The following is a 23,524-nucleotide window of genomic DNA, read 5'->3' as shown; positions in this document are numbered from 1 at the left end:
AGAAGTGAGATCAGACTTATTCAGAGCCATAGGCCTACACTGCAGAGATTTTCTTTTGTTTTTATCATGAGATGTGCCGCAGGGCTATTCGGTATAATAATAGTATGTAATACAAGTCCAGACAAAGCAAGTTACTGATTTTATTAACTATCAACACGTTTTTAAAGTCCGTCTCCTTAACTAGTGGCTTTGCAAAACATGTCAGTCTTTTTTATAAAATGTTTAATGTGGAAGCTGAAGGATATGTATGATAGGCAAGCAAGTCAATTTAATACATTAATTATTAGATGTCATTACTTTAGAGAACGTGACTCGTATGCGTTATTTAAACTGCACTGACTGACCAGTCATAATTCATTTCCTTGATTCTTTATGAGAATCCCACATAATAAAAAAGTCACCTGACTTCAGACGCCATTTTGTCAACCATTTCCTAGACCGATTCACTGCACTGGCAGTGTCCATGGTCTTTGCACAGCTCAGGACGCCCTATCTGGCCTCGCCTTCTTCTGGCTGGGATTAGTAAACAGTTGCGGATCCCGAAAAGACAATACCCAGGTGAATGACAGACTGTCTTGCGGGCCTGTCAGCACCACAATACTTTTGCCAGGCGCTCGGTCCCGCAGGACAGCAGCGACAATAGTGACAGCCTGCCATGGCTTTGAAGATCGTCAAAGGGAGCATCGATCGGATGTTCGATAAAAACCTTCAAGATTTAGTACGTGGCATTAGGAATCACAAGGAAGATGAGGTAAGACGATAACCTAGAAACCAAAATCTAGATGTGCCATTGCCTTTGTCAAAATGAAAGCAGTTTATGTCCTACGTAGCACCACAAGCTCGCTAAGAGCAACACAGGGATAATAATTTAATGAATAACTAGTAGGCTACTAGCTAGCTTGTAGCTCACGCTAGCTAGCTGTCCTGACAGCGTTACTGTAGAGCTAATCGGTTGGACCAAACCAGACCTAACCGGGGTGTGCAGTGAACGTTATCAAATAGCTTGCTCTAGTTAGTAATGGAGAGTAATACTGAAAGCTTGCATGTGCGACACTGTTAACTAGTTACGAACGGCCTGAATTGCAGGAACATGTCTTTACTAGTGGTAGCCCTAGTTAGCAAGTATCTCAAACTCTTGTCTCATTCATTGCTGTTGTTAGCGCTAGCTAAGCCGAATAGCTAGCAAGGCCTCGCTTCATATCTACAGTAGGCTAGTTGTTCTGAGCAAGCCGAGCTATGTAGCTACCTATCGTCCTTAATCCGGCAGTCTCGTTGACATTAGTTCTAATACCCTACTACTCCAGGCTAATGTAGCCGGTCATGTCATACGATAATTTAGTAATAAAGCAGCTGTTATCATATTCAGTCCGGTGTGCAAGTAGTGTTAACTTAGAGACAAGCTTGCCAGACTACCTACTGAGGTAGCCAGGGACAGTGTGTCAGTGATGCTGCCGTGCCAGTCGGTACCTGTTCGTTTCTTCCTGGGTGTGTGGCAGATATCATATAGTCTAAATTTGATTCAGGATGTGTAGTCTGTTGACAGTAGAAGGGGGTTATCACCGCTTCAAGGCTAGGTAGTTTCTTATTTCATATATCTTCAAGGGAAAAAAAAACAACAGCAGATTTAGATGCCTGCTTGTGACAGCGGCGCAATCGCTGTCTGAACTAGCCTAGTTCATTCACATCTACAGTTTTAGTTACAGGTCTTATTTGACGATTATTAATACGTTACATCACGTCATTACATTAACGTTATATTGATGATCGTAATCATCCACATCTTCAGTCTGTTCCAAGCATGTCATTGCTTGTCTGCCTTTGTTATGTCAGGTGACAGAACAGAACCTGTTAAGTACATCTCATGTTAAAACATTTTGTCACCTTCGTGGAGAAGACTCAAAGCTTTACTCATAACGGAATCAGTATTTCCATGGGGAAAGCAATGTTCCTATAGGGGGCAGCGTTGAGGAAACATTGAGCATGAAGGCATAAACTTGTGTTTTACCTGTTGGGAATGCTAGTATACACTTAAGGGGCATTTATGCAGCTTGTTTAAGGTTGACTTCTTCATCAGAGCTGTGGTCACTGGTCAGCATGTCTAGTTACATTTACAAAAGTACGATCATTTGAGACAGTTCGACTCTAAAAACCCACAATCTTTTGATTCAGGTTAGCCCATGGACCGGTTCATTGTGTGCGTAACACAACCCTGGCGAACTGGATAAGGTGTTGGTTACCTTGCCGACAGCTGACAGTTTGCTGAAATATTAATCAGAGTGTGTGTCTCCGCCACAGCTTCCCATTTGCTCTCTATTAGCTTTTCACGTTCAGGCTATGTTTGCTGAAGCGATCTGAAGTCTTTGGCACCAGACCTGGGCTAGTCCAAGCGGGTTCTTTCTGTCTGTCCTGCAAATCAATGGGGGTCAAGCAAACCACACTCAATGTCATTTAGCCTGCAAGTCATGACCTCTCGGATCAGCAAAGATTTCGTTAGCGAGAGGCCGTTGTGTCGACAGGAACATTAGGCGATTGTCTCTGTCTGAGGCGGCCATTGTTGCTCCTCCACCTTCCCCTCAATCTGCAGCTCTGGCAGTATGCTTGGCCTTGGCTCCTGGACAACTATCCCAGTTGTTTCAGATGGTCTGATTGAGAATGTGTTGGAAAAACACAGCATGGGTCTGATGATCCCGTGTCTCCCTCTGTCTGCTCCCCAGCCTGGCTTCTCTTAGCCTAATGTGCAGAATGCAAGCCCCCCCCCCCCCCCCCCCCCCCCCTTCCTGTCACTGTGCTGTCTCATGACTGCAGACACATGACCAGCACACTTGTGCTACAGAGCTGTGTGTTTGTGCCCTCAAAAGGTTCACCCGTGTTTTACTAATTGGTCTGTTGGAGTGAAAGACACTGTCATTCTGTACCTTTTGATAAGATCTCGCTTCTTATGCATTTGAAACCCATTTCCTGATACAAGTTTGGTAATATACCATCTTGAAAGCCGGCCTGTGTCGAGAGATTGGTTGGATCGTGTTTTAAAAGGGAAAAACCCTGAATTTGTGATCTAAAGCAGACCAGTCCCAGCTGTGTGCCGTCGTCATGTGCTGCAGGTACACCGTGTTTGACGGGTCGTACGCTCTCTCTCGTCTCCCCTCAGGCCAAATACATCTCCACCTGCATCGACGAGATCAAACAGGAGCTCAAGCAGGATAACATCGCCGTCAAGGCCAACGCCGTCTGCAAGCTCACCTACGTAAGTCCTGCCCGGCTCTCCCTCTCTCCCTCCCTCTCTCTCTCCCTCTCTCTCTATCTCTCTCTCTCTCCCTCCTTCTCTCTCTCCCTCCCTCATTTCCTCCCTTCCTTTATCCCTCCCTCCATCCCTCTCTCTCTTCCTCCCTCCCTGGACTGTAAACTCATTCAAATCAGTCTTCTATATATAGATCCGGCCTGTTGTGAACTGCGGTGAGCAGTGGCTGCCCTCAGTATGAGAGGCTGGGAGCTGGTGGGTTGTGGTTCCACAGGGACTGTCCACACAGGCAGGTCTGACACTGGCTGTCTCTCCCCATGTTCCTCCACAGTTGCAGATGCTTGGCTATGACGTCAGCTGGGCTGCATTCAACATCGTTGAAGTCATGAGCTCGTCCAAGTTCACCTACAAGGTGAGAACGGGGTGAACAAGAAAGACCATTCGGTCTGTGTGGATGTTATTTACTTCTGTTTGTCAGAGTTCCTCTTTTGTATTTCCCTTGGCTGAAGTCAAAAGGTCTTTAAGCTAGTTCTTCTTCCCTGCAGAGGATTGGCTACCTCGCTGCCTCTCAGTGCTTTCATGAGAGCACTGATGTCATCATGCTGACGACCAATCAGATTCGAAAGGTAAGAAACGCTTCTCTCCCCTTTGGCCTTCCTGTCTTGATGGTTTAAGTCGAGCTCTGACCTTTATCTCTCTCTCTCGCTCTCGCTCGCTCTCTCTCTCTCTCTCTCTGTGTCTCTGTGTCTCTGTGTCTCTGTGTCTCTGGTTCTCTCTCTCAGGATCTGAGCAGTCCTAACCAGTACGACACGGGCGTGGCTCTCACTGGCCTGTCCTGTTTCGTGACCCCTGACCTCGCCCGGGATCTGGCCAACGACATCATGACCCTGGTGAGGGACTCTGACTGTGCTCCGCGGTCCTCACCACCTCCCCCCCCCCCCTCACCACCTCCCCCCCCTCACCACCTCCTCTGTGCTTGTCCTGCAGATGTCCCACACCAAGCCCTACATCAGGAAGAAGGCGGTTCTGATCATGTACAAGGTGTTCCTGAAGTACCCCGAGTCCCTGCGGCCGGCCTTCCCCAGGCTGAAGGAGAAGCTGGAGGATCCAGACCCAGGTGAGGCCCCCACACCAGCCCCCACACCAGCCCCCCACACCAGCCCCCCACACCAGCCCCCACACCAGCCCCCACACCAGCCCCCCCACACCAGCCCCCCACACCAGCCCCCACACCAGCCCCCACACCAGCCCCCACACCAGCCCCCCCACACCAGCCCCCCACACCAGCCCCCACACCAGCCCCCCCACACCAGCCCCCCACACCAGCCCCCCCACACCAGCCCCCCCACACCAGCCCCCACACCAGCCCCCACACCAGCCCCCACACCAGCCCCCACACCAGCCCCCCCCACACCAGCCCCCACACCAGCCCCCCACACCAGGCCCCACACCAGCCCCCCCACACCAGCCCCCACACCAGCCCCCCCACACCAGCCCCCCACATCAGCCTCCCACATCAGCCTCCCACAACAGCCTCCCCACACCAGCCCCCCACACCAGCCCCCACACCAGCCCCCACACCAGCCCCCCACATCAGCCCCCCACACCAGCCCCCCACATCAGCCCCCCACACCAGCCCCCCACACCAGCCCCCACACCAGCCCCCCACACCAGGCCCCACATCAGCCCCCCCACACCAGCCCCCACACCAGCCCCCCCACACCAGCCCCCCACATCAGCCTCCCACACCAGCCCCCCACACCAGCCCCCCACACCAGCCCCCCACACCAGCCCCCACACCAGCCTCCCACACCAGCCCCCCACACCAGCCCCCCACACCAGCCCCCCACACCAGCCCCCCACACCAGGCCCCACACCAGCCCCCCCACACCAGCCCCCCCACACCAGCCCCCCACACCAGCCCCCCACACCAGCCCCCCACATCAGCCCCCCACACCAGCCCCCACACCAGCCCCCACACCAGCCTCCCACACCAGCCTCCCACACCAGCCCCCCACACCAGCCCCCCACACCAGCCCCCCACACCAGCCCCCCCACACCAGCCCCCACACCAGCTTCTGCCACTGCCCACTGCCCTGGGGGAATCACCCACTCATCCACCCACCCACAACACACAGTCCCGTCCAGTCCTAAACACCAGCTTTGGTCTGTTCTGCTTCCCGTTTCCTGGGAACTCTGCAGGTGTGCAGTCGGCCGCCGTGAACGTCATCTGCGAGCTGGCCAGGAGGAACCCCAAGAACTACCTGTCCCTTGCCCCGCTGTTCTTCAAGCTCATGACCTCCTCCACCAACAACTGGGTGCTCATCAAGATCATCAAACTGGTGAGTGTGGCTCCCACAGCGCACGCAAGGGTGGGAAGGTGCCCAATTGGGACGTGGTGAAAACGGGTGCGTTTGTTTTGTGTGACAGTTTGGCGCCCTCACTCCCCTGGAGCCCCGCCTGGGGAAGAAGCTGATTGAGCCGCTGACCAACCTCATCCACAGGTGAGGCGCTGTGGTGGAGATGGGGTTCTCTGTTCTCTTGTCCTTTTCTCCTCTCTTTTCACTGTTTGTGTACGGGAAAAATGTCAAAAAGTTGAAAAAATATTTTATATATTTTTTTACGGTTAGAAAAATGGTTTGGAAAATGTTTTTCGACATAATATTTATACAGACATGTTTTTCATCGACAACGGGACACAATTTTGAGCCCTTGTTGCACTGTCTGGTCAAACACAGACCATCTTAGGGTGACTAAGATGACTGTTCAAACTATACACTCTTGACCCAAGATTATATGCTGTTTATGCATCTTCTACACATATCATGCACAATACTGTACTAATGTGTACATATCTCTATGGATAAAAAAACGTCCGCTAAATGAACAAAATTTCAAGTTATCTGCCTCGATGAAAACAAAGCTTTCCTGACTTCCTGTCTGTGCTCTCTCTCTCTTCTTCTCTTCTTTCCACAGCACATCGGCCATGTCTCTGCTGTATGAATGTGTCAACACGGTGATAGCAGGTCAGTACGCGCTGGCTCAACCCACCATGCCCTTTTTATGAACGGCTGAATGCACGGGTTGCCAGGTTCGTCGCCAGGATCTGACTTAACCCCCTTCCTGTTGTTTTGCAGTGTTGATATCTTTGTCCTCTGGGATGCCCAATCACAGTGCTAGTATTCAGGTAGGTCTCAATAGCCGTCTGGGTCGCCTGGCTAGGTGTTAACCCTTTCCCCTCCAGTTTAAGAGCGATGCATGTCACATTTATCGAGTCATAAGTCTGCCCCAACAACTTTTTGTTTTTCAGTAATGAGCACCTGCAGGTCAGATAGGCTCATGAAATGAACAAACGTCTATGTGGGTTAGAATGTAGGACGTCATGAAACCCTTACCGCTAGTTTACATATCTCAATGTTTATTCTAGTCAATTACCAGCAACTGTTTCCGAATGAAAAGACGAGCTGGTTTGGGAAGATTTACATAAAATGATAAAATGTCCTCCCTCTCTCTGTCTATCTCTCACCCCTCCTGCCTCTCTACTTTTCCACCCCCCCCCCTCTCTCTCTCTCTCTCTCTCTCTCTCTCTCTCTCTCTCTCTCTCTCTCTCTCTCTCTCGCTCCTCGCTCTCTCTCGCTCCCTCTCGCTCTCTCTCGCTCCTCTCTCTCTCTCAGCTCTGTGTACAGAAACTGCGAATCCTGATCGAAGACTCGGACCAGAACTGTGAGCCTTCTGTCAATGCCTGCAGTGTGTCATTCTCTCATTGTCTGCGTGTTTGGGACTAGCCTACTTGTCCACCCCTGTAGCATACAACAACTTAGACCCCAAACTGGATAACTCGAAATTCTCTCCACGCTGGCCTCCCAATTAGGTGGCCGTTTGGAGCGCCTCTACACGTAAGTCACTGCCTGGCCGGCGTCCGAGGAGGTAGGCTGCATTTGAGCACTTGCGCTCCACGCACCTGCCGTTTCGGTCCACGACAAACGACTCAAAACGAGTGCGTTCACGTAGCAGGTTGTCATGGGTTCGAGTTATCTCCCCCCCCCCCCCCCATTGTGCTTAGACAGTGCTGTCTAGGTAGATCGTAGACATGGGCTGCCATGTTTTTTATTCATTTTTTCCCCTTGGATGTTTTGGAATGACACATACCCACAGGGAAACGGCATCAGGGGGTGTTCACACATGAACACATGAAGCCCTTGATTAAGGGAGGGGTAGGGGGGGGGGGGGGGGGGGGGATTACATAACGTATCTCTGCACCTACTGAGGTGTTTTCTGTCCCTGAAAGCACAAAGCAGTGAGTGTAGCTGGCCTGGCCCAAACCTCAGCTTCCATTAGTGCCTCTTAGCCTCAGTCACAAAGCTTCCCTCCTCACAAACACACACACACTCACACACACACACACACTCACACACACACACACACACCACCCCGTCCAGTCCAAAGCTCAGATGAAACCCAGCCTGGCCTCGCTGTGTATCTGCAGTGGCCCCCACCCCCCCCAAGGTCCCCTTGCCCTCTTACATCGGTCCCTGAAGCTGAGCCACTGTAGTCCCACGCACCACCACCAGCACCAGCACCAGCACCACCAGCACCACCAGCACAGGGTCCCAGCCCATCACCCTGTGTTCCCTGTTCCCAGCGGAGCTCAAGGGCTCTTCAGCATTAGATGGTGGTGGAGAAAAAACGAAACGTCCCGTGTGTGTATGTCGTCCTGTGTGTGTGTGTGTTTCCTCCCCATTGTTCGGTGTTTGTCTGTGTGTTTTCCTTTTCCTTACAAGCTTTCATTTGTAGTGATGTGTATTCTTATTGTTAGGGTGTGAGTTAGAGGGGTAGTAGTTATTGAGGGCGAGGGTAGTGACAGGTTATTGCTAGCAGGTCATCGTGCACTTGACAGGAGGATATCACAAGTGAATAAGGCCTAGTTTCATCATAGTCTAGGTCACTAAATATAGAGGGGAAACAAAAAAAAGTATATACGTATATACAAATCTTTAGTTGTGTGTAGCATTTATACCTAGGTTATGGCTTGATTATAAGATGGAGGTAGTGGAGTGTAGCACCAGAAAAGATCCTAGCTTTCTGTCAGTGTATCCTGTATGGTAGCTAGTACTGAGCAGTCTCCACAGTAGAGCGTAAGGGGCAGGACAGTTCAGCCGGGGCCAGGAGAAGGGAGCCCTGCCCAAACCCCTGAGCATGTCGTCTCTCCTCCAGTGAAGTACCTGGGCCTGCTCGCCATGTCCAAGATCCTCAAGACCCACCCCAAGTCCGTGCAGTCCCACAAGGACCTCATCCTCCAGTGTCTCGACGACAAGGACGAGTCCATCCGCCTCCGGGCCCTGGACCTGCTCTACGGCATGGTGCGTCCACCCCGCCGGGGGGGCTGTCGCGCCAAAGCCATACCCATCGCTTCCCCGCTGGGGTGGGGAGGCTCCTCCAGCCTCCCTCCCCTCCTCCTCCAGCCTCCCTCCCCTCCTCCTCCAGCCTCCCTCCCCTCCTCCTCCAGCCTCCCTCCCCTCCTCCTCCAGCCTCCCTCCCCTCCTCCTCCAGCGTCCCTCCCCTCCTCCTCCAGCCTCCCTCCCCTCCTCCTCCAGCGTCCCTCCCCTCCTCCTCCAGCCTCCCTCCCCTCCTCCTCCAGCCTCCCTCCCCTCCTCCTCCAGGCTCGGAGATCTAAGGGCGCGTGTCTGTGTGTCGTCCCCCAGGTCTCCAAGAAGAACCTGATGGAGATTGTGAAGAAGCTGATGCTGCACGTGGACAAGGCGGAGGGCACCACCTACAGGGACGAGTTGCTCACCAAGATCATCGACATCTGCTGCCAGAGCAACTACCAGTACATCACCAACTTCGAATGGTCCGTATTCGGTCACGCCCTCCGCCACGAGAAGGGGTCTGGAGTCGTGAGTTCACTTGGAAGATCTACCACCGCCAGTCTCACTCTGTGTGTCCGTGTGTGTGTCCCAGGTACATCAGCATCCTGGTGGAGCTGACCCGTCTGGAGGGCACCAGGCACGGCCACCTGATCGCCTCGCAGATGCTGGACGTGGCCATCCGCGTCAAGGCCATCCGGGCGTTCGCCGTGGCCCAGATGGCCATGCTGCTGGACAACGCCCACCTGCTGACCGGCAACACGCAGCGCAACGGCATCTGCGAGGTGCTGTACGCCGCCGCCTGGATCTGCGGGGAGTTCTCAGAGTACGTTCCATCGTCTGCGTTTGGGGGGGGGGGGGGGGGGGGGGGGGGGGGGGGGGGGGGTTTACACCTCACACACTCACATGTACACACAGATATTGTTTACATTTACATTGAGTCATTTAGCTGATGCTCTTATCCAGAGCGACTTGCAGTAAGTACAAGGACATTCCCCCCCGAGGCAAGTAGGGTGAAGTGCCTTGCCCAAGGACACAACGTCATTTGGTTGACACAGCCAGGAATCGAACCAGTAACCTTCTGATTACTAGCCTGATTCCCTAACCGCTCAGCCATCTGACTCCCTTTACACCCATACACGTGTATGAACACACACACACACACCCACATCAAATTTAGCCAACCATCCATGCCCCGCCCCCCAGGCACCTGGAGAACCCGCTGCAGACGCTGGAGGCCATGATGCGGCCCAAGGTGGCCACCCTCCCTGGCCACATCCAGGCCGTGTACGTCCAGAACGCCGCCAAGCTGTTTGCCACCGTGCTGCGGGGCCAGGAGGGTGCGCCGGACAGCACTGCGGCCCAGGAGACCAGCCAGCTGCTGGTGGAAAGGCTGCCTCTGTTCGTCCAGAGCGCCAACCTGGAGGTCCAGGAGAGGGTAAGTTGCCACCCGCCAGGCGGCCTCGACCATCAGCGCTGCCAGAGGGCCCGGATGCACTTAAGTGTTCCTGGATTAACCTCGTCCCCTCCTCTCCATTTTTCCTCCTCCTCTCCCTCCTCCTCCCCTCTTCCTCTCCATGTCTCTTCTCTTCCTTCTCCCCCCTCTTTTCCTCCCCCCTCCTTCCTCCCCCCCCCCCTCTTCTCCTCCTACTCCTCTCCGCTCCTTCCTCCTCTTCCCCCCTCACCTCCTCCATGTCTCTTCTCTTCCCCCCTCTCCTCTTCCCTCCTCTCCTCCTCTCCCTCCTCACCCCCCTCTCCTCCTCTCCCCTCCTTCCTCCTCTTTCCCCCCTCTCCTCCTCCTCCTCCTCCCCCCTCTCCTCCTCCATGTCTCTTCTCCTCCCCCCTCTCCTCCTCCTCTCTCCCCCCCAGGCCTCGTGTATCCTGCAGCTGGTGAAGTACATCCAGAAGCTCCAGCAGAAGGACGTGGAGGTGTCTGAGGAGGTCACGGCTCTGTTTGCAGGGGAGCTCAACCCCGTGGCCCCCAAGGCCCAGAAGAAAGTGCCTGTTCCCGAAGGGTCAGTAGGACTCCCTCCACCACCTCCATCACCCCCTCCACCTCCACACCTCCTTAGTAGCCAGACGAGACGTTGTCACTCGATGGAACTTTATCAGTCATGTCGACCTTAGATTTGTCAAATGTTACTGGGTAAATGAACTGGGTGGAACTTTGGGGTGGAACGTTCTAGATCACTGTTCTCTCTGTGTCGCCCAGCCTGGACCTGGATGCCTGGATCAACGAGCCTCCGTCTGAGAGCGAGTCGGAGGACGAGAAGCCCAAGGCGGTGTTCTCCAGGGAGGAGCCCAGGCACACCCGCCCACGCCACACGGAGGTGGACGAGAAGGAGCTGGCCAAGGTTAGAGGAACCCTCCAGAACCCCCGGACACACCCGTCCTAGCCGGGCTACGGAGCCCTCCAGATCTGCTGGAAAATAGAGAAATAATGGAGGGGTCTAGTCATGTGATCTAGTCATGTGATCTTGAACGTGTTGAAAGCGTGTGTGCTTGTGTTGGAGGTGACCCTGCTGTTTCCCCCCCTCCTCAGCGGAGAGAAGTCCGGAAGCAGGAGCAGGCCAACAACCCCTTCTACATCAAGGCCTCTCCGTCCTCTCAGAAGGTAACCCTGGCAACCCGCCTCTCTCACCGCAAACTCCACCACGCACTCACGGCCAGGCCTACGGTTGTGGCTCGAACGCTGCGGTGTTTATATGATCGCTCTCTCTCTGTATCTCTCTCTCTCTCTCTGTCTCTCGTTATCTCTCTGTCTCTCTGTCTCTCTCTCTCTGTCTCTCTCTGTCTCTCTCTCTCTCTGCAGGTGTACCAGGAAGCCCCTGGCGTGGAGCACATCCCTGTGGTTCAGATCGACCTCAGTGTGCCTCTCAAAGTCCCAGGTCAGTACCCCCCCCTCCCCTCCGCAGCGCCCACACAACCTCCTCGCCTCTCTCCCCCCCCCCCCTCTCTTCCCACCCTCCCTCCCTCCTTAACTCCACATTCCGCCCTCTCACCCCGCCCCTCTCTCTGCCCCCCCCCCCCCCAGGCCTGCCCATGTCGGACCAGTACGTGAAGCTGGAGGAGGAGCGGCGGCAGAAGGACCGGGCGGACAAGAAGAAGAAGGACAAGAAGAAGAGGAGGGAGAAGAAGGGGGGCCGGCGGAGGCAGGACTCTGGGCCCGAGAGCGAAGAGGACATCACCCCCGCCCAGCAGGTGGACATTGTGACTGAGGAGATGCCGGAGGTAAGGGGCCTAGCCAATCCCCTCGCTTGGGGTTCTATTGAACAGGGACTACAGTGTGTGTGTGTGTGAGTATATGGATGAAAATCCAATGCGGTGATGAAGATGTCGACGTGCTTGTCTGCCTTTCTGTCCCCCGTATCAGAATGCCTTACCCAGTGACGACGACGACAAGGACCCCAACGACCCCCACAAGGCCTTGGACATCGACCTGGACAAGTAAGACCGACCCCTGACAGATTCCAACCCCTCTGGGATAGGGCTGAGTAGTGTGTGTGTGTGTGTGTGTGTGTGTGTGTGTAGTGCTGGGATGTGCAGGTCCAGGGTTGGAGATGAATATCCCCGAATATCATACTGAGTTAGGAGGGAAGAATGTCATGTAGCCATGCCTAACACCCAGCCAGACGGCAGCTAGCCACTCCCCTGGTTCCAGAGATGGAGGCTGGGGTTCTCCTATCCCTCCGCCCCTCACTCATTCCCTCTCCCTGTGCTCTGCTCTCTGCTTCTCTCCCCCCCTCTCCCTCCCCCCCCCCTCTCTCATGCACACACACACACACACACCCTTCTCTCTCATGCACACACACACACACCCCCCTCTCTGTTCATCCATGTGGTGGCAGCCTGGTGGCAGCTAAAGGGCGCAGGTGAGTACCCCAACCTGGGGAGAGCCCCTCCCTTCAGGGACGACCCGGAATCATCTGCAGTGCACTTCTGTCTGGCTCTCCCTCCCTGTATCTGTCTCTCTCTCTCTCTCTCTCTCTCTCTCTCTCTCTCTCTCTCTCTCTCTCTGTCTCTCTCTCTATGTCTCTCTCTCTATGTCTCTCTCTCTCCATGTCTCTCTCTCTCTATCTCTTTCTCGCTGTCTCTCTCTCTATGTCTCTCTCTCTCAATGTCTGTCTCTATGTCTCTCTCTCTCTCTCTATGTCTCTCTCTCTCAATGTCTGTCTCTATGTCTCTCTCTCTCCATGTCTCTCTCTCTCCATGTCTCTCTCTCTCTATGTCTCTCTCCCTCGTATCTTCCTTCCCTCCACTAACATAACTCACTCTCTCTTTGGCGATGCTGTGCCTGGTCCTCTCTCTCTCTGTGTGGGCATGCCATGACGTAGCACACTAAACCTCGTTTGGACGGACTTTTCTCTAGCCCCTCCCGCCTAACCGTGTTTCACATCCCCCAAAATGCTCCCTTCAGAATATCAGCATTTCCTCCCTTATCGACCAGGAAGCCTCTGACCCTCGCTTTCTCGATCTAATTATCTCTCTCTCTCTACCTGTCTCTCTCTCTCTCTAACTGTCTCTATCTCTCTCTCTACCTGTCTCTCTCTCTCTAACTGTCTCTCTCTATCTCCCTCTCTACCTGTCTATCTCTACCTGTCTCTCTCTACCTGTCTCTCTAACTGTCTCTCTCTCTCTGTCTCTCTCTAACTCTCTCTCTCTGTCTCTAACTCTCTCTCTCTAACTCTCTCTCTAACTCTCTCTCTCTCTAACTCTCTCTCTCTACCTCTCTCTATCTCTCTCTAACTGTCTCAAAGGCTCCACTGTAAGCACCGCTGATAATCAGCGTGTCCTTAGCTGGCCTCTCTGAGGAGCGTTGCTGATGTTCTGAAGTCTTTGTGATGAACCTGCAGTCCTCCAGGTCTCGCTAGCTTCCCCTAGCTGCCCCGAGTCTTTCTCCCTGTCCCCTCCCTCTAACCCTCCCCTCCCTGTAGCTCCTAACAGTACAGCGCCAGCCAGCAGAGGGCTGTAGTAGACCACGGTACGGAAAGATCCGGAGAACCCTCAGGTCACTGTGGGTCTGGAGATGTTCCGGGGTGTTCTGTGAGCTGGTTGGTTGTCTGCTCGCCGGTGCACTTTGCCCTGCCTGAGGAATGGCTTCAATCAGTACTCTGGTTTGCCGAAGCACAATGCACTTGGTTCCGTGGCTGTGTCTCAATACTTCTGCCTAGATTTCTCCCCCCCAAGTAGTCTAAGGTAACAGCATGGAGTGCCAGATTAGCAGACGTCTCACACTAAAAAAACAAAGCAACGGAGCTGAATGAGACTATTGAGACACAGCCAGTGGTTCCGGTCTGAGCACCATCCCAGGTTCGGTCGAGGTGTTTATAAGTGTGTGTGTGTGTCCCAGGCCCCTGGCGGACAGCGAGAAGCTTCCGGTCAGGACGCATCGCCCCCCCGAGCTCCTGAAGAGCCCCGCGGCCGACAGGGAGGTGGAGGCCGTCCCAGCCGAGCCCAAGAAGAAGAGCGTCAAGGAGAAGAAGGAGAAGAAGAGAGACAAGGACAGGAAGGTGAGGGCTCCCGGCCTCCAGGCCTCCACAGACGCACTCTGAATCATCCGTGCCCCGTTTCGTGTGTTCGTGGGACTCGTGCGACGGCCTTCGGGCTTGCTGACGGGCTCCCTCGACTTTTCCTCTGTGGTCCTCCTACATGACGACTCGCTGACAGTGGGGGGGTGGGTGTTTCTGTGCTTCAGAAGGGCAAGGAAGAGAAGAAGAAGAAGAAACACAAACAGGAAGGAGGGGAGGAGGACCTTCTGGAAGTTCAGGCGGAGGAGCCCGTCCAATCAGCAGAGACCAATGAGGTGGTGGCCCTCCCTGCCACCACCCCTGCAGAGGTATGACATCACGGGGAGAGCTTAGGGGGATGTGCTGACAGAAATGCCTGGTCGAGACATGGCAGCGGAGTTTCTCCAGAACTCGACACAGAGCTGTGATTGTGATCATTTGTTCCGAAGCTTAGTTGTAAGTTAAAGACGACATTTCAGGCACAATTTCAGGCACACAAACTGCTTCATTTTTTACATTTGCCCCTACATTTTCATTGCTTCTTCTAAGCCCCCCCTCTCTCTACATTTTGCAGCGGTAATAATTCAATCAAGTATCAGTTTCCTTCGAAAAACTGTTTTGGTCTCTCTAAAATACTTGATTTATTCATGAAAGGTTTAAATGTCTGTAGAATCTTCATGAATATAGCTCAAATGTTGAACCTGTAACCCCCCCCCCCTTCCCTGTTCTAGGCTTCGGATCTGGATTTCTGGCTCTCAAATGCACCAGTGCCCTCTAACTCCCAGGTTGAGTCTCCCCCTCCTCTCTCTCTCTCTTTGTTTCTCTGTTTCGCTCGCTCTCTCTTCCCCTCTATGTTTGTGTTTTCACCGCACTGCTCAATGCATGGTTTCTGCTCAGCACAAAGTCTGTCTGTCTCTCTCTCTCTGTCCATCAACTCTAACCTCATCTCTCCCCGACGCCACCGCCCAAGGCTTCACAGATCACCTAACTCGCCCCTCTCTCGCTGTGCCTCTCTCCTCATCTGCTCGCTGCTTCCAGTCTCTGTGTCCCTCTGGGCTCACGTGTCGTCCCCCCTCGGGTGTCTCTGCTGTGGGAAGGTCACAGTTGTTGTTGTGGGTGATGTTGTCCAGGCCAAGAGGCTCCAGATTCCCTGGAATCTTGCCGCCGGTTCCTGTAGTTCCAGTCCAACCGCCGTTGTCACTGTTGCATGTGCTCTGTGTGGGTGTTTGTGTGTATCGAGTGTGACCCACATACTCGTCTTGTGTCACCTCGCTGAATGTGTGTGACCTGGGTGTATGTGACTGCAGGCTGTCTCTCTGGTTAAGCAGCTGTCCAGAGCAAGTGTGTGTGTGTGTGTTTGTGTTTGTGGCACAAAAGGGCGGGGTGACACCAATCTTGACCTGCCCAGCTCCTTTCCCCTGAATCACTGTAAGGGGAAGATTGTTTTTGTTTCGTCTCTTCATGTTAAATTCCAACTTGTCGTAGGGGTTCAGTATGTTCCCATCTCATGACGTGTCTGCCCCAGGCAAACGCCGTGTCTGTTCCTGAAACATGACCTTTCACATCTTGTTCCAACGTGTCTTGCTGAAGGGTATTGGAAGCAGTGAGCTACTGTTGAACTAATTGACTAACAAACCTCACTACTGCTAGGTATAGAACCAGTTACTACATTGTTTGTGTTCTGTCGCCTGATCTGTGTGTTTGTGTGTACGTCTGTGTGTGTGTGTGTTCAGGAGGCAGCAGTAACTGCCCCTGCCTCGGCCCCTGCCTTGGCCCCTGAGGCAGTTTCTGGAGCGACTCCAGACTCTGAGGCAGATGAACCCAAAGACACTGAACCAGAGGAGACGGTGAGTCACCACTGATGATGTCATCATTGCGAGACAGATACCTCGGCTTGGCTGAGGACGCTGGTTCACAGTGACGCCACAGGTGGACGCCATCTTGGATCCGAATGAATTAGTTATTTGAAATGTTGAAAATATTTGTAATTAGTAAAATACCACCCAAAAAAACGCAGGTTGCCCAAGGCTGTTGGCCGTACGTTTGTGTAAAGCCCCTCCTGTCTGTCCCCCCCTCCCCCCTGTCCAGAAGTCCTCCAAGCACAAGAAGAAGAAGCAGAAGAAGGAGAAGGAGGACAAAGACAAGAAGAAGAAGAAGAAACACCACCACCGTCACCACGGCGACGGCGGAGACGAGTCGGTGCAGAACGGTACCGTGGAGGAGGAGGAGGAGGAGCCACTGCCAGTGAGTGACAAGCCCCTCCCCCCCTGCATCACCGCCCCATAAGCCCCCCCTCCCCCCCCTGCATCACTGCCCATAAGTCCCTCCCCCCCTGCATCACTGCCCATAAGCCCCTCCCCCCCTGCATCACTGCTCATAAGCCCCTCCCCCCAGCATCACCGCCCCGTACCAGCGCCCTCGTCGCCAGTAGCTAGGCCTGGGTTCCGTTGCCTGATCTGCATATTGAGACTGACAGCTCTCAGCTGATTGGACGCATCCTCTTCTCGTTTCAGCCTATGTCCAACTACAGCCTGCTGGCCGAGAACTCCTACATCAAAGTGGTGAGTGTGACTTCCTGCTCAGGGCGGCACGGCTGGCCGGTGGGGCCGACCGCGAGCTGCATCCAGTACCAGGAAGAACCTGACTCACTATCCAATACGTGCTGCTTAGGATGGCGGTTGTAGCGCCGTGTAAAGCGAAATAAGGAGAGTTGCTGTGTTTTAGTGTACGGACCTCTCCATTGTCCCTCTCTCTGTCTCTCTCTAAAGATGATGGAGGATGCTGATCAGGTACTGGCCCTCGTACTAGAACGGACACCATGTTCTCGGTTTGAGAACCTTTGCTAGATGTGCTCTTGTGCTCCTCGGAATGTCCCTTGGCTTATCCTGTCAGATAACCAAACTAGAACAGAAACGTCTGGTATTAAGTGTGTCGGTTGGGCGTAGTTAAGCCAGGGACACTTTCTGAGTATGGCTCTGCCTTTTTTACTTTCTTCTTTTCGATGTCCAATCAACGCTTCTTGTGCTCTTTTGAGGACTGTGCCGTGTGATTGAGGTTGGGGCGTGGGTATTGGAGTGGACTTGCTGTGGCTCTGCGTTCTGAGAGATTTGGCGAGGTTCTGTTAGGATGCCATAGTGACACGGTCCACCCCTCCCCCCCCCCCCCTCCCCCCAGGTGTGTGACATCCAGGGCAACCTACAGGACGGCAGTCAGGTGGTGGTGTCGGTCATCTTCGAGAACAAGTGCGACAGCTTCCTCAAGTCCATGGAGTTCAACGTGCTGGATTCCCTCAACTCCAAACTGCAGAGGCCTGAGGGGGCGGGGCCACACGACAGCCTGACAGTGCCCTTCCAGCTGCCCCCTGGTCAGTACCCCCCCCCCCCCCACACACACACACACACACACACGTCCTGGCGGGAGCGGCGCTCACGTTCAGTCTGGTTCCGCAGGGGTGTCAAACGAGGCGCGCTTCGTGTTCACCATGCAGAGCATCGTCATGCCTCAGAAGCTGAAGGGAACTCTCACCTTCATCGTCAAGGTTCGTGTCGAGCAACAGCCCCGTCAATGTCTCTGTCTGTGGCCTGAAGCTGTTTTTCTTTTTCAAAAAGAACAGGTTTGGGTTTCAGAAATAATAATAATAATTAAAAACGAAATAATTTTCAAATACTCCAGAGCTTTGTTTGTCGTCTTCCCACAGAATGAGGACTCCTCGACTCACGAAAAACTGGACTTCAAACTGCACTTTACCTGTACCTCATACCTGATTACCACACCCTGCTACAGGTCAGCCCCCCCTCCCCCTCCCCCCGTACATAAATACATCTTTCCTATCTGTCTTCATGTTCCATAAACATGAAACACAAACACATCTGAATGGTGAGGTTCTAATGTTGTAATGTTGTTGTTTGGCCTGCTGTTCTCTGATTGGCTGGACGTTTCCAGTGACGCGTACGCCAAGCTCCTGGAGTCGGGGGACCTGAAGTCGAGCTCGGTCCGCCTGGAGGGCATCAGCATGCCTTTCCACCACCTCCTGGCCCGGATCTGCTTCCACCACCACTTCTCTGGTACGTATCCCTCCGCCTCCTCCGCCCACCCTCACCCCCCCCCCCCCCCCCCCACAGCACCTCCTCGTTCACCGTTAAGACGCCTGGTCTGGTCGTGGGGTCTCCATCGAGGTGGAGAGTAGGGTCACGTGGGAAGGCTTTCGAGATTGCGCCATGCTGATTTGGTTGTGTCCCTTCCTTTGTCGGTCGGACAGTCGTGGAGCGGATCGACTCGTGCGCCTCCATGTACAGCAGGTCCATCCAGGGGCACCACGTGTGTCTTCTGGTCAAGACTGTGAGTACTGCGCCCCTTCCCCATGACACACACACACACACACACTGCTACGAGCCACAAAGAAAGATGGACAACCTATTCCAGAACCGTGTGTCCTTCCCCATCTCAAACGTTCTAACCTCTGCCCTCCCCCCCCTCCCCCGCGTTCCCCCCCCCTCTGTCCACCAGGCCGACCAGACGGTGTCCATCGACGCCAAATGCGACGAGCCGTCGCTGCTCGGGAACGTGCTGGATGAGATCAAGCAGACATTTTCTCAGTGCTGATTTGTGTTTGACAGTTTGCCTGTGCACCCCCCCTCCCCCCCCTCCCTCGCTTGCTCATCCCCCAACCCCCCCCCCCCCCCCACACAGACATAATCATGTTACACTGCGGCTAGCACACCCAGTCTCGCCCTATTTATTTGTCCTGAAGGTTCGACCCCTCTGTCTTTCACCCTGGTCCCCCCCCCCCCTCTCAGAACTCCTCCTCCTGCTGTTGTCTTACTGTCGCTTCACGCTCACTTCCAGTCTGCCCCCCCCCCCCCCCCATCCACTTCTCACCTTGTTTGCCCTTCAACCTCTGAAACGCCGATGTCATCCTTGATGCTTCTCCCTGGGAACCTTCACCCCCCCTCCTCTTGGTCCGTCTGTGATGATCATGACATGTAACTCTGACAACTGGACTTGATTTCTCTTTTTTTTTTGTTTAGTTTTTTTTCGTCCTTGTTGATGTTGAATTGTGTTTTTACTGTTTTTGCGTTGTTTTGATTCGTTGCCGTTCTGTTAGTTTCGGATGTCCACCTGCGCCTTTTACTCCTGTGTGTGTGTGTGTGTGTGCCCTCCTGTGTGTTTATCCCTGTTAGTGTGACCAGTTCCCAGTCAGACCGGCCTTCGGCTGGAAACATGCTGACTCTAAACTCCTGACTAGCTGCCTGGACACGGGTGACAGCTATCCGCAGGATCAGCCCAGAGAGACACAGTGTACAGCTGCTGTGTTCAAACTTCATATTAGGCTATTTTTGCGCAGTGCTTTTCTGTTTGGCCAATCATGAGGAACGTGCGCCATCTTTTTCCTTAGAGTAGTACCCGCTCCATGTTCCTCCTGTGCTCCAGTAAGAGACCATTAATCTGACATGCCTGAGCTGCTGTTGTTCTGAGAGTATATTTATTCGGGAGAGTCGAGGTTCACTTACTCAGACCAAGTTGCGTAGCAGCCTTACAGACTTGTACCTCGCATACAGTTCTGGACAAAAAATTGAGAGACCACTACACCTTTTTCTTTCAATAAAAAAAAAAAAGTTAAAAAAAGTTGAGAAGGACAATTTTGAGTGAGGAACGGAAGGGTAAAAGGCCATTGCAAATTTGACCCTTCTGTTCCTCACTCAAAATTGTCCTTCTCAAAATTTTGGGGCTGAAAGAAAAGTGGTCTCTCAATTTTTCCCAGAGCTGTATAATCACACCTACGAAAATCGGGAGCCCGACGGTGTCAGTTCCCTATAAAAGATGTCGATAGAATGGTGTAGGCCTAGTAGTTTTTTTGAATGGTTTTATTTGACTCAGTAATTGTACTGCTTAGTTGCAGTGCTGTGGTGTGTCTCACTGCCTTGGGCACTGCCACAATATATCTGAAGTGAGTAACAAGAATAAAGTGGAATAAAATATGACTGCTTTGTGGGCCTGCCTCTGTTTCTCTTTATTGAGAAGGCTGGCGATCGCTTACAGGAGCAGAGTTAGACCCTCTCGCTCACTGTTGCTTAGCTTCTGACCAGGAAGTGTGCATATCAAACGGTTAAAGATCTCTCTTGTTGCTAAGGGGTACAGTAACTATTGGAAACGGACAAGGTTGTATGACGTTGTCTTTCTACTTGGCCAGGCCAGTGGGTGCTAGGTTGTGTCTGTTTTCCCTCTCAAGCAGTATTAGTCGAGGTGACTAGTTTTTCTCCTCCTACTCGTCCTGAGAAAGCATCCACTCTTGTCAGTCGTCCTGAGAAAGCATCCGCTCTTGTCAGTCGTCCTGAGAAAGCATCCACTCTTGTCAGTCACGAAAGTGCGTAAAATCATCCGAACCTCTTGCGCCTGTGCCACTCTGACTATCCCACTGTACACATCTCTGGTATACAGACTTAGATTCCAGTGTTATATCCTTTCAGAACTGCCTTGCCCTTTCCTCGTGCATTGAGAACATTGTAGACAAGAACTCTCATTTTAAATGGATTCCTTTCATGACTTGCTCAGAGGCACAAGTGGTCTCACAGTCTGGTCCAGCACGACTTCAAAGTAGCAAGTTATAAATAGTTTTGTTTGTATCCCAATTAACCCCTCCATTATGGTTTCTTGAACGTAGATGATGATGGTGTCGTTTGCCTGAGTGGTCACCTTAGCCTAGATTGTTTTTCTGTTCTGTAATAACCTTAAATATGGATTGATGTCAGGAATATCGACAAATCCAGAAAATATTCTTCCTGTTCCTGAAAATTCTTTGACTGATGTGAATTAAAGAGAATGACACCGAAAGAGACGCTTGTAATCATAAATTGTACTAATTATTAACATTTATTGTGCAAAGTATTTAATTAAAATTTGTATCTTGCATGAGTAGGAATGTATTCTTTTTTACTTTTCATTTATTCCCGGGTCATACACAGGATTCCATTACATTCCTTTTGATTGTCTTTACTTTTATATTTTTTTTATGAAGTAAAAGTTGACTTCATTATTCTACAGGTTCGATAGGATTGTATTTTATCTGTTTTAAGTTCATACAATACAACAATATCTTTAAATGAATGTTCTAAATTATTCTACATTAGCAATTGAGGTTCTGTCTGGTACCATAACAACATGTATAGGAGTCGTTGTGCGAAAGGTTATACGATGCAGTTCAGAGAAGCAACCCACTTTGTCTTAACTCTTTTCTCTGGTGAATTGTAGTGATATCTTGCTGAGTTTGGCTTGTGAAATTGAAATTCTCATTGGTCCCTTTCAATACCTTCATTCCCCACTCTCAAGCTGTAAAATGTAATATACAGATTTGAAGGGACTACGCGGCAGACGCAATGAGCTGTTTGCTATTAACGTTCGGTTTACAAAAAGTGAAATCTACCCAAATCGAAATGAAGGCTAAGCTGCTGTAGTCTCCTTGTGTTAAGGTGAAACAATAAACTCCCACGTTAAGGATTACGTTGCTGTGTATTATTTGTCTTTACATCTGCCTATGAGTGCTGTTTATAAAAAATGAGATAAAAACAGGTAATACCTGAGTTAAGTGTAAGGTGAGCGCAAGCGTATTAATTTATTTGTAACTTCAATTCCCAGAAACCTTTGCTAGTGCTCGAGGCATTTGACACTAAAGCCAGAGTGAGGGACATCACAGTTGGCTATCATAGCAGTAGAGTTCAGTCCGATTGAAATTTCCTCATCCCGAAACCTTGATTATTTAGCTTTCTATCAGTATTTAGATAAACGAAATGCACAGCTAATGTCTGATTGCCACAGTCTCTTAACTGATTAGCATTATATGAGGACACGCGTTGCCTTGTCCTTCAGAGGAAGAATAACATATCCGCGATAGGGTTGGCTTACAGGCTAGCTAGCAACCTTAAATGTTTTTGTCTTGTGTTGTGGGTCGTTCACGAACAGTTTGAACGCAGGGTTAATTTGTTTGTTCGGTCACAACTGAATAGAACCATAGCACTTCAAAAGCCAACACATTTTTGAGCGTTTTAGGGAGGAATCGTGGGAACAATCGAAGGCTTCTCGGTGATAGAATAGATAGCTAGCTCGCTTTGTTCTCTTAAGAGGAAGCTCGATATAGCTTTTCTATTTATTATAATCGTCGCGGAATATGGCTCAACATGGACACCATGTAGCCAGTTCCCAAAAAGCACTAATGCTAGAAATGAAAAGTCTTCAGGATGAACCAGTTGAAGGGTTCAGGATAACTTTAGTGGACGAGTCGGACTTATACAACTGGGAAGTAGCGATATTTGGTCCCCCTAACACGCATTATGAAGGTGGATATTTTAAGGTAAGTAGCTAAAGTTAACGTCATAATTATTATGAAACATTTCACGTTGGATGCCACCAAACTCTAATTAGTTTCCTGACAGTTATCTAAGAGTTTTGATGGCGCAATGCTAAATCATTTGTCCCGCATCATTATTTGAGTCGCTAGGCTGTAGCCTACAGCTGTCCTAGGTTGCCTCAGATCGCTACCCTAAGCTTTAATCCACCCAAATGTTTTCCTACATTTTTACATTTAGTATTGACTTGTATTGTACGTCTTGAATTGTTTGTTAACACATTGCGTCACTTGTCCGACACCTTGCGGGCCAAGATATGTTGTTGCTTCACATAGCCACTGCGAGTCATTTCCCTTGTTTTGAGGGAAAGGCATGTTTTAGAGCACTTGAGTCAGTTTAGGAAGGCAACCTTTTATCATGATTTAGTCATGCACGACCGGTCTGGAATTTGGTCTGAACCTCATGTTCCCAAATATAGTTTCTTCGTGGTCACTGAGTTCTCAATTATCACTGATCAATCACCCGCCTGCCAATTTGTATCGGCTACATAATTATCTGGCAACTAGTCAATATAACCACTTAGCATGCTTAATAGTCTATTAGTTCTCACGGTTAATTACGTCGTAAATCGTGTTAATTTGTTGTGTATGAATGAACTCGCTTTCATGAGCTTTCCCCCCCCCAGTGATTTAGCCAGCCAATGAAGGTACAGATGAAAAGCTGAACTAAAACTTTGAGCAAGGCCAGTGTTTCCAGTAGCCTACGTCTGCATCCGCCTGAAAGCTGTAATATCTAGTATTATGTTGGGATAGGGGGAGAACGTAAATTGTACACGACATTGCTCATATCTGTCACGTTGTTTGGGCGGGTGCGGGAGTTAGATGCCCATGAAGTAAACACCCGGGCTTTAAACAGGGGTTGGCAACAGTAGACTGTAGTTGGGCCTTTCCTAACACTTGCACTATAAATTCAAGGTATTCGAGCAGTGAACAACAAACTTTACAAGATGATTTCGCCATATTTCCATCACAATTTCTCTGAAATGTTTTCCTCCTTTACAGATGTAGGCTAAGG

The 23,524-nt window shown here is 51.6% G+C and overlaps 1 protein-coding gene across 4 annotated transcripts; it reads left to right on the top strand.

Annotated features, from left to right (window-relative positions):
- The first annotated feature begins 415 nt into the window (after positions 1-415).
- Positions 416-21,608, top strand: ap3d1 (adaptor related protein complex 3 subunit delta 1). Of its 4 annotated transcripts, XM_047049446.1 has the most exons (35): positions 416-751; positions 3,149-3,244; positions 3,570-3,650; positions 3,784-3,864; positions 4,021-4,128; positions 4,226-4,355; positions 5,441-5,580; positions 5,669-5,742; positions 6,215-6,264; positions 6,376-6,425; positions 6,913-6,961; positions 8,453-8,598; positions 8,941-9,089; positions 9,200-9,430; positions 9,811-10,042; positions 10,474-10,619; positions 10,817-10,958; positions 11,147-11,218; positions 11,417-11,492; positions 11,639-11,835; positions 11,978-12,051; positions 12,453-12,476; positions 13,955-14,114; positions 14,300-14,440; positions 14,843-14,896; positions 15,845-15,958; positions 16,200-16,355; positions 16,625-16,672; positions 16,880-16,900; positions 17,286-17,475; positions 17,561-17,649; positions 17,809-17,894; positions 18,054-18,175; positions 18,370-18,449; positions 18,618-21,608. In XM_047049446.1, the coding sequence occupies exons 1-35, from the start codon at positions 656-658 to the stop codon at positions 18,711-18,713; spliced, it is 3,801 nt and encodes a 1,266-aa protein (XP_046905402.1). In that variant the 5' UTR covers positions 416-655; the 3' UTR covers positions 18,714-21,608. The 4 variants fall into 4 exon arrangements, with proteins under 4 accessions (XP_046905402.1, XP_046905404.1, XP_046905403.1 ...); XM_047049448.1 differs by lacking the exon at positions 12,453-12,476; XM_047049447.1 differs by lacking the exon at positions 16,880-16,900.
- The last annotated feature ends 1,916 nt before the right edge of the window (positions 21,609-23,524 follow it).

This window comes from Hypomesus transpacificus, chromosome 26 (assembly GCF_021917145.1).
Source record: "Hypomesus transpacificus isolate Combined female chromosome 26, fHypTra1, whole genome shotgun sequence".
In the NCBI taxonomy this organism is placed as follows: domain Eukaryota; kingdom Metazoa; phylum Chordata; class Actinopteri; order Osmeriformes; family Osmeridae; genus Hypomesus; species Hypomesus transpacificus.
This window is presented reverse-complemented; position numbering and strand designations above follow the sequence as displayed.

Bases quoted from the DNA above. Each gene is read 5' to 3' on its own strand.
- ap3d1 (XM_047049446.1), top strand. From the start codon at position 656: ATGGCTTTGAAGATCGTCAAAGGGAGCATCGATCGGATGTTCGATAAA. The intron at 752-3,148 runs GTAAGACGATAA...GTCTCCCCTCAG, and splicing joins GGAATCACAAGGAAGATGAG to GCCAAATACATCTCCACCTG. The intron at 9,090-9,199 runs GTCCGTATTCGG...TGTGTGTCCCAG, and splicing joins TACATCACCAACTTCGAATG to GTACATCAGCATCCTGGTGG.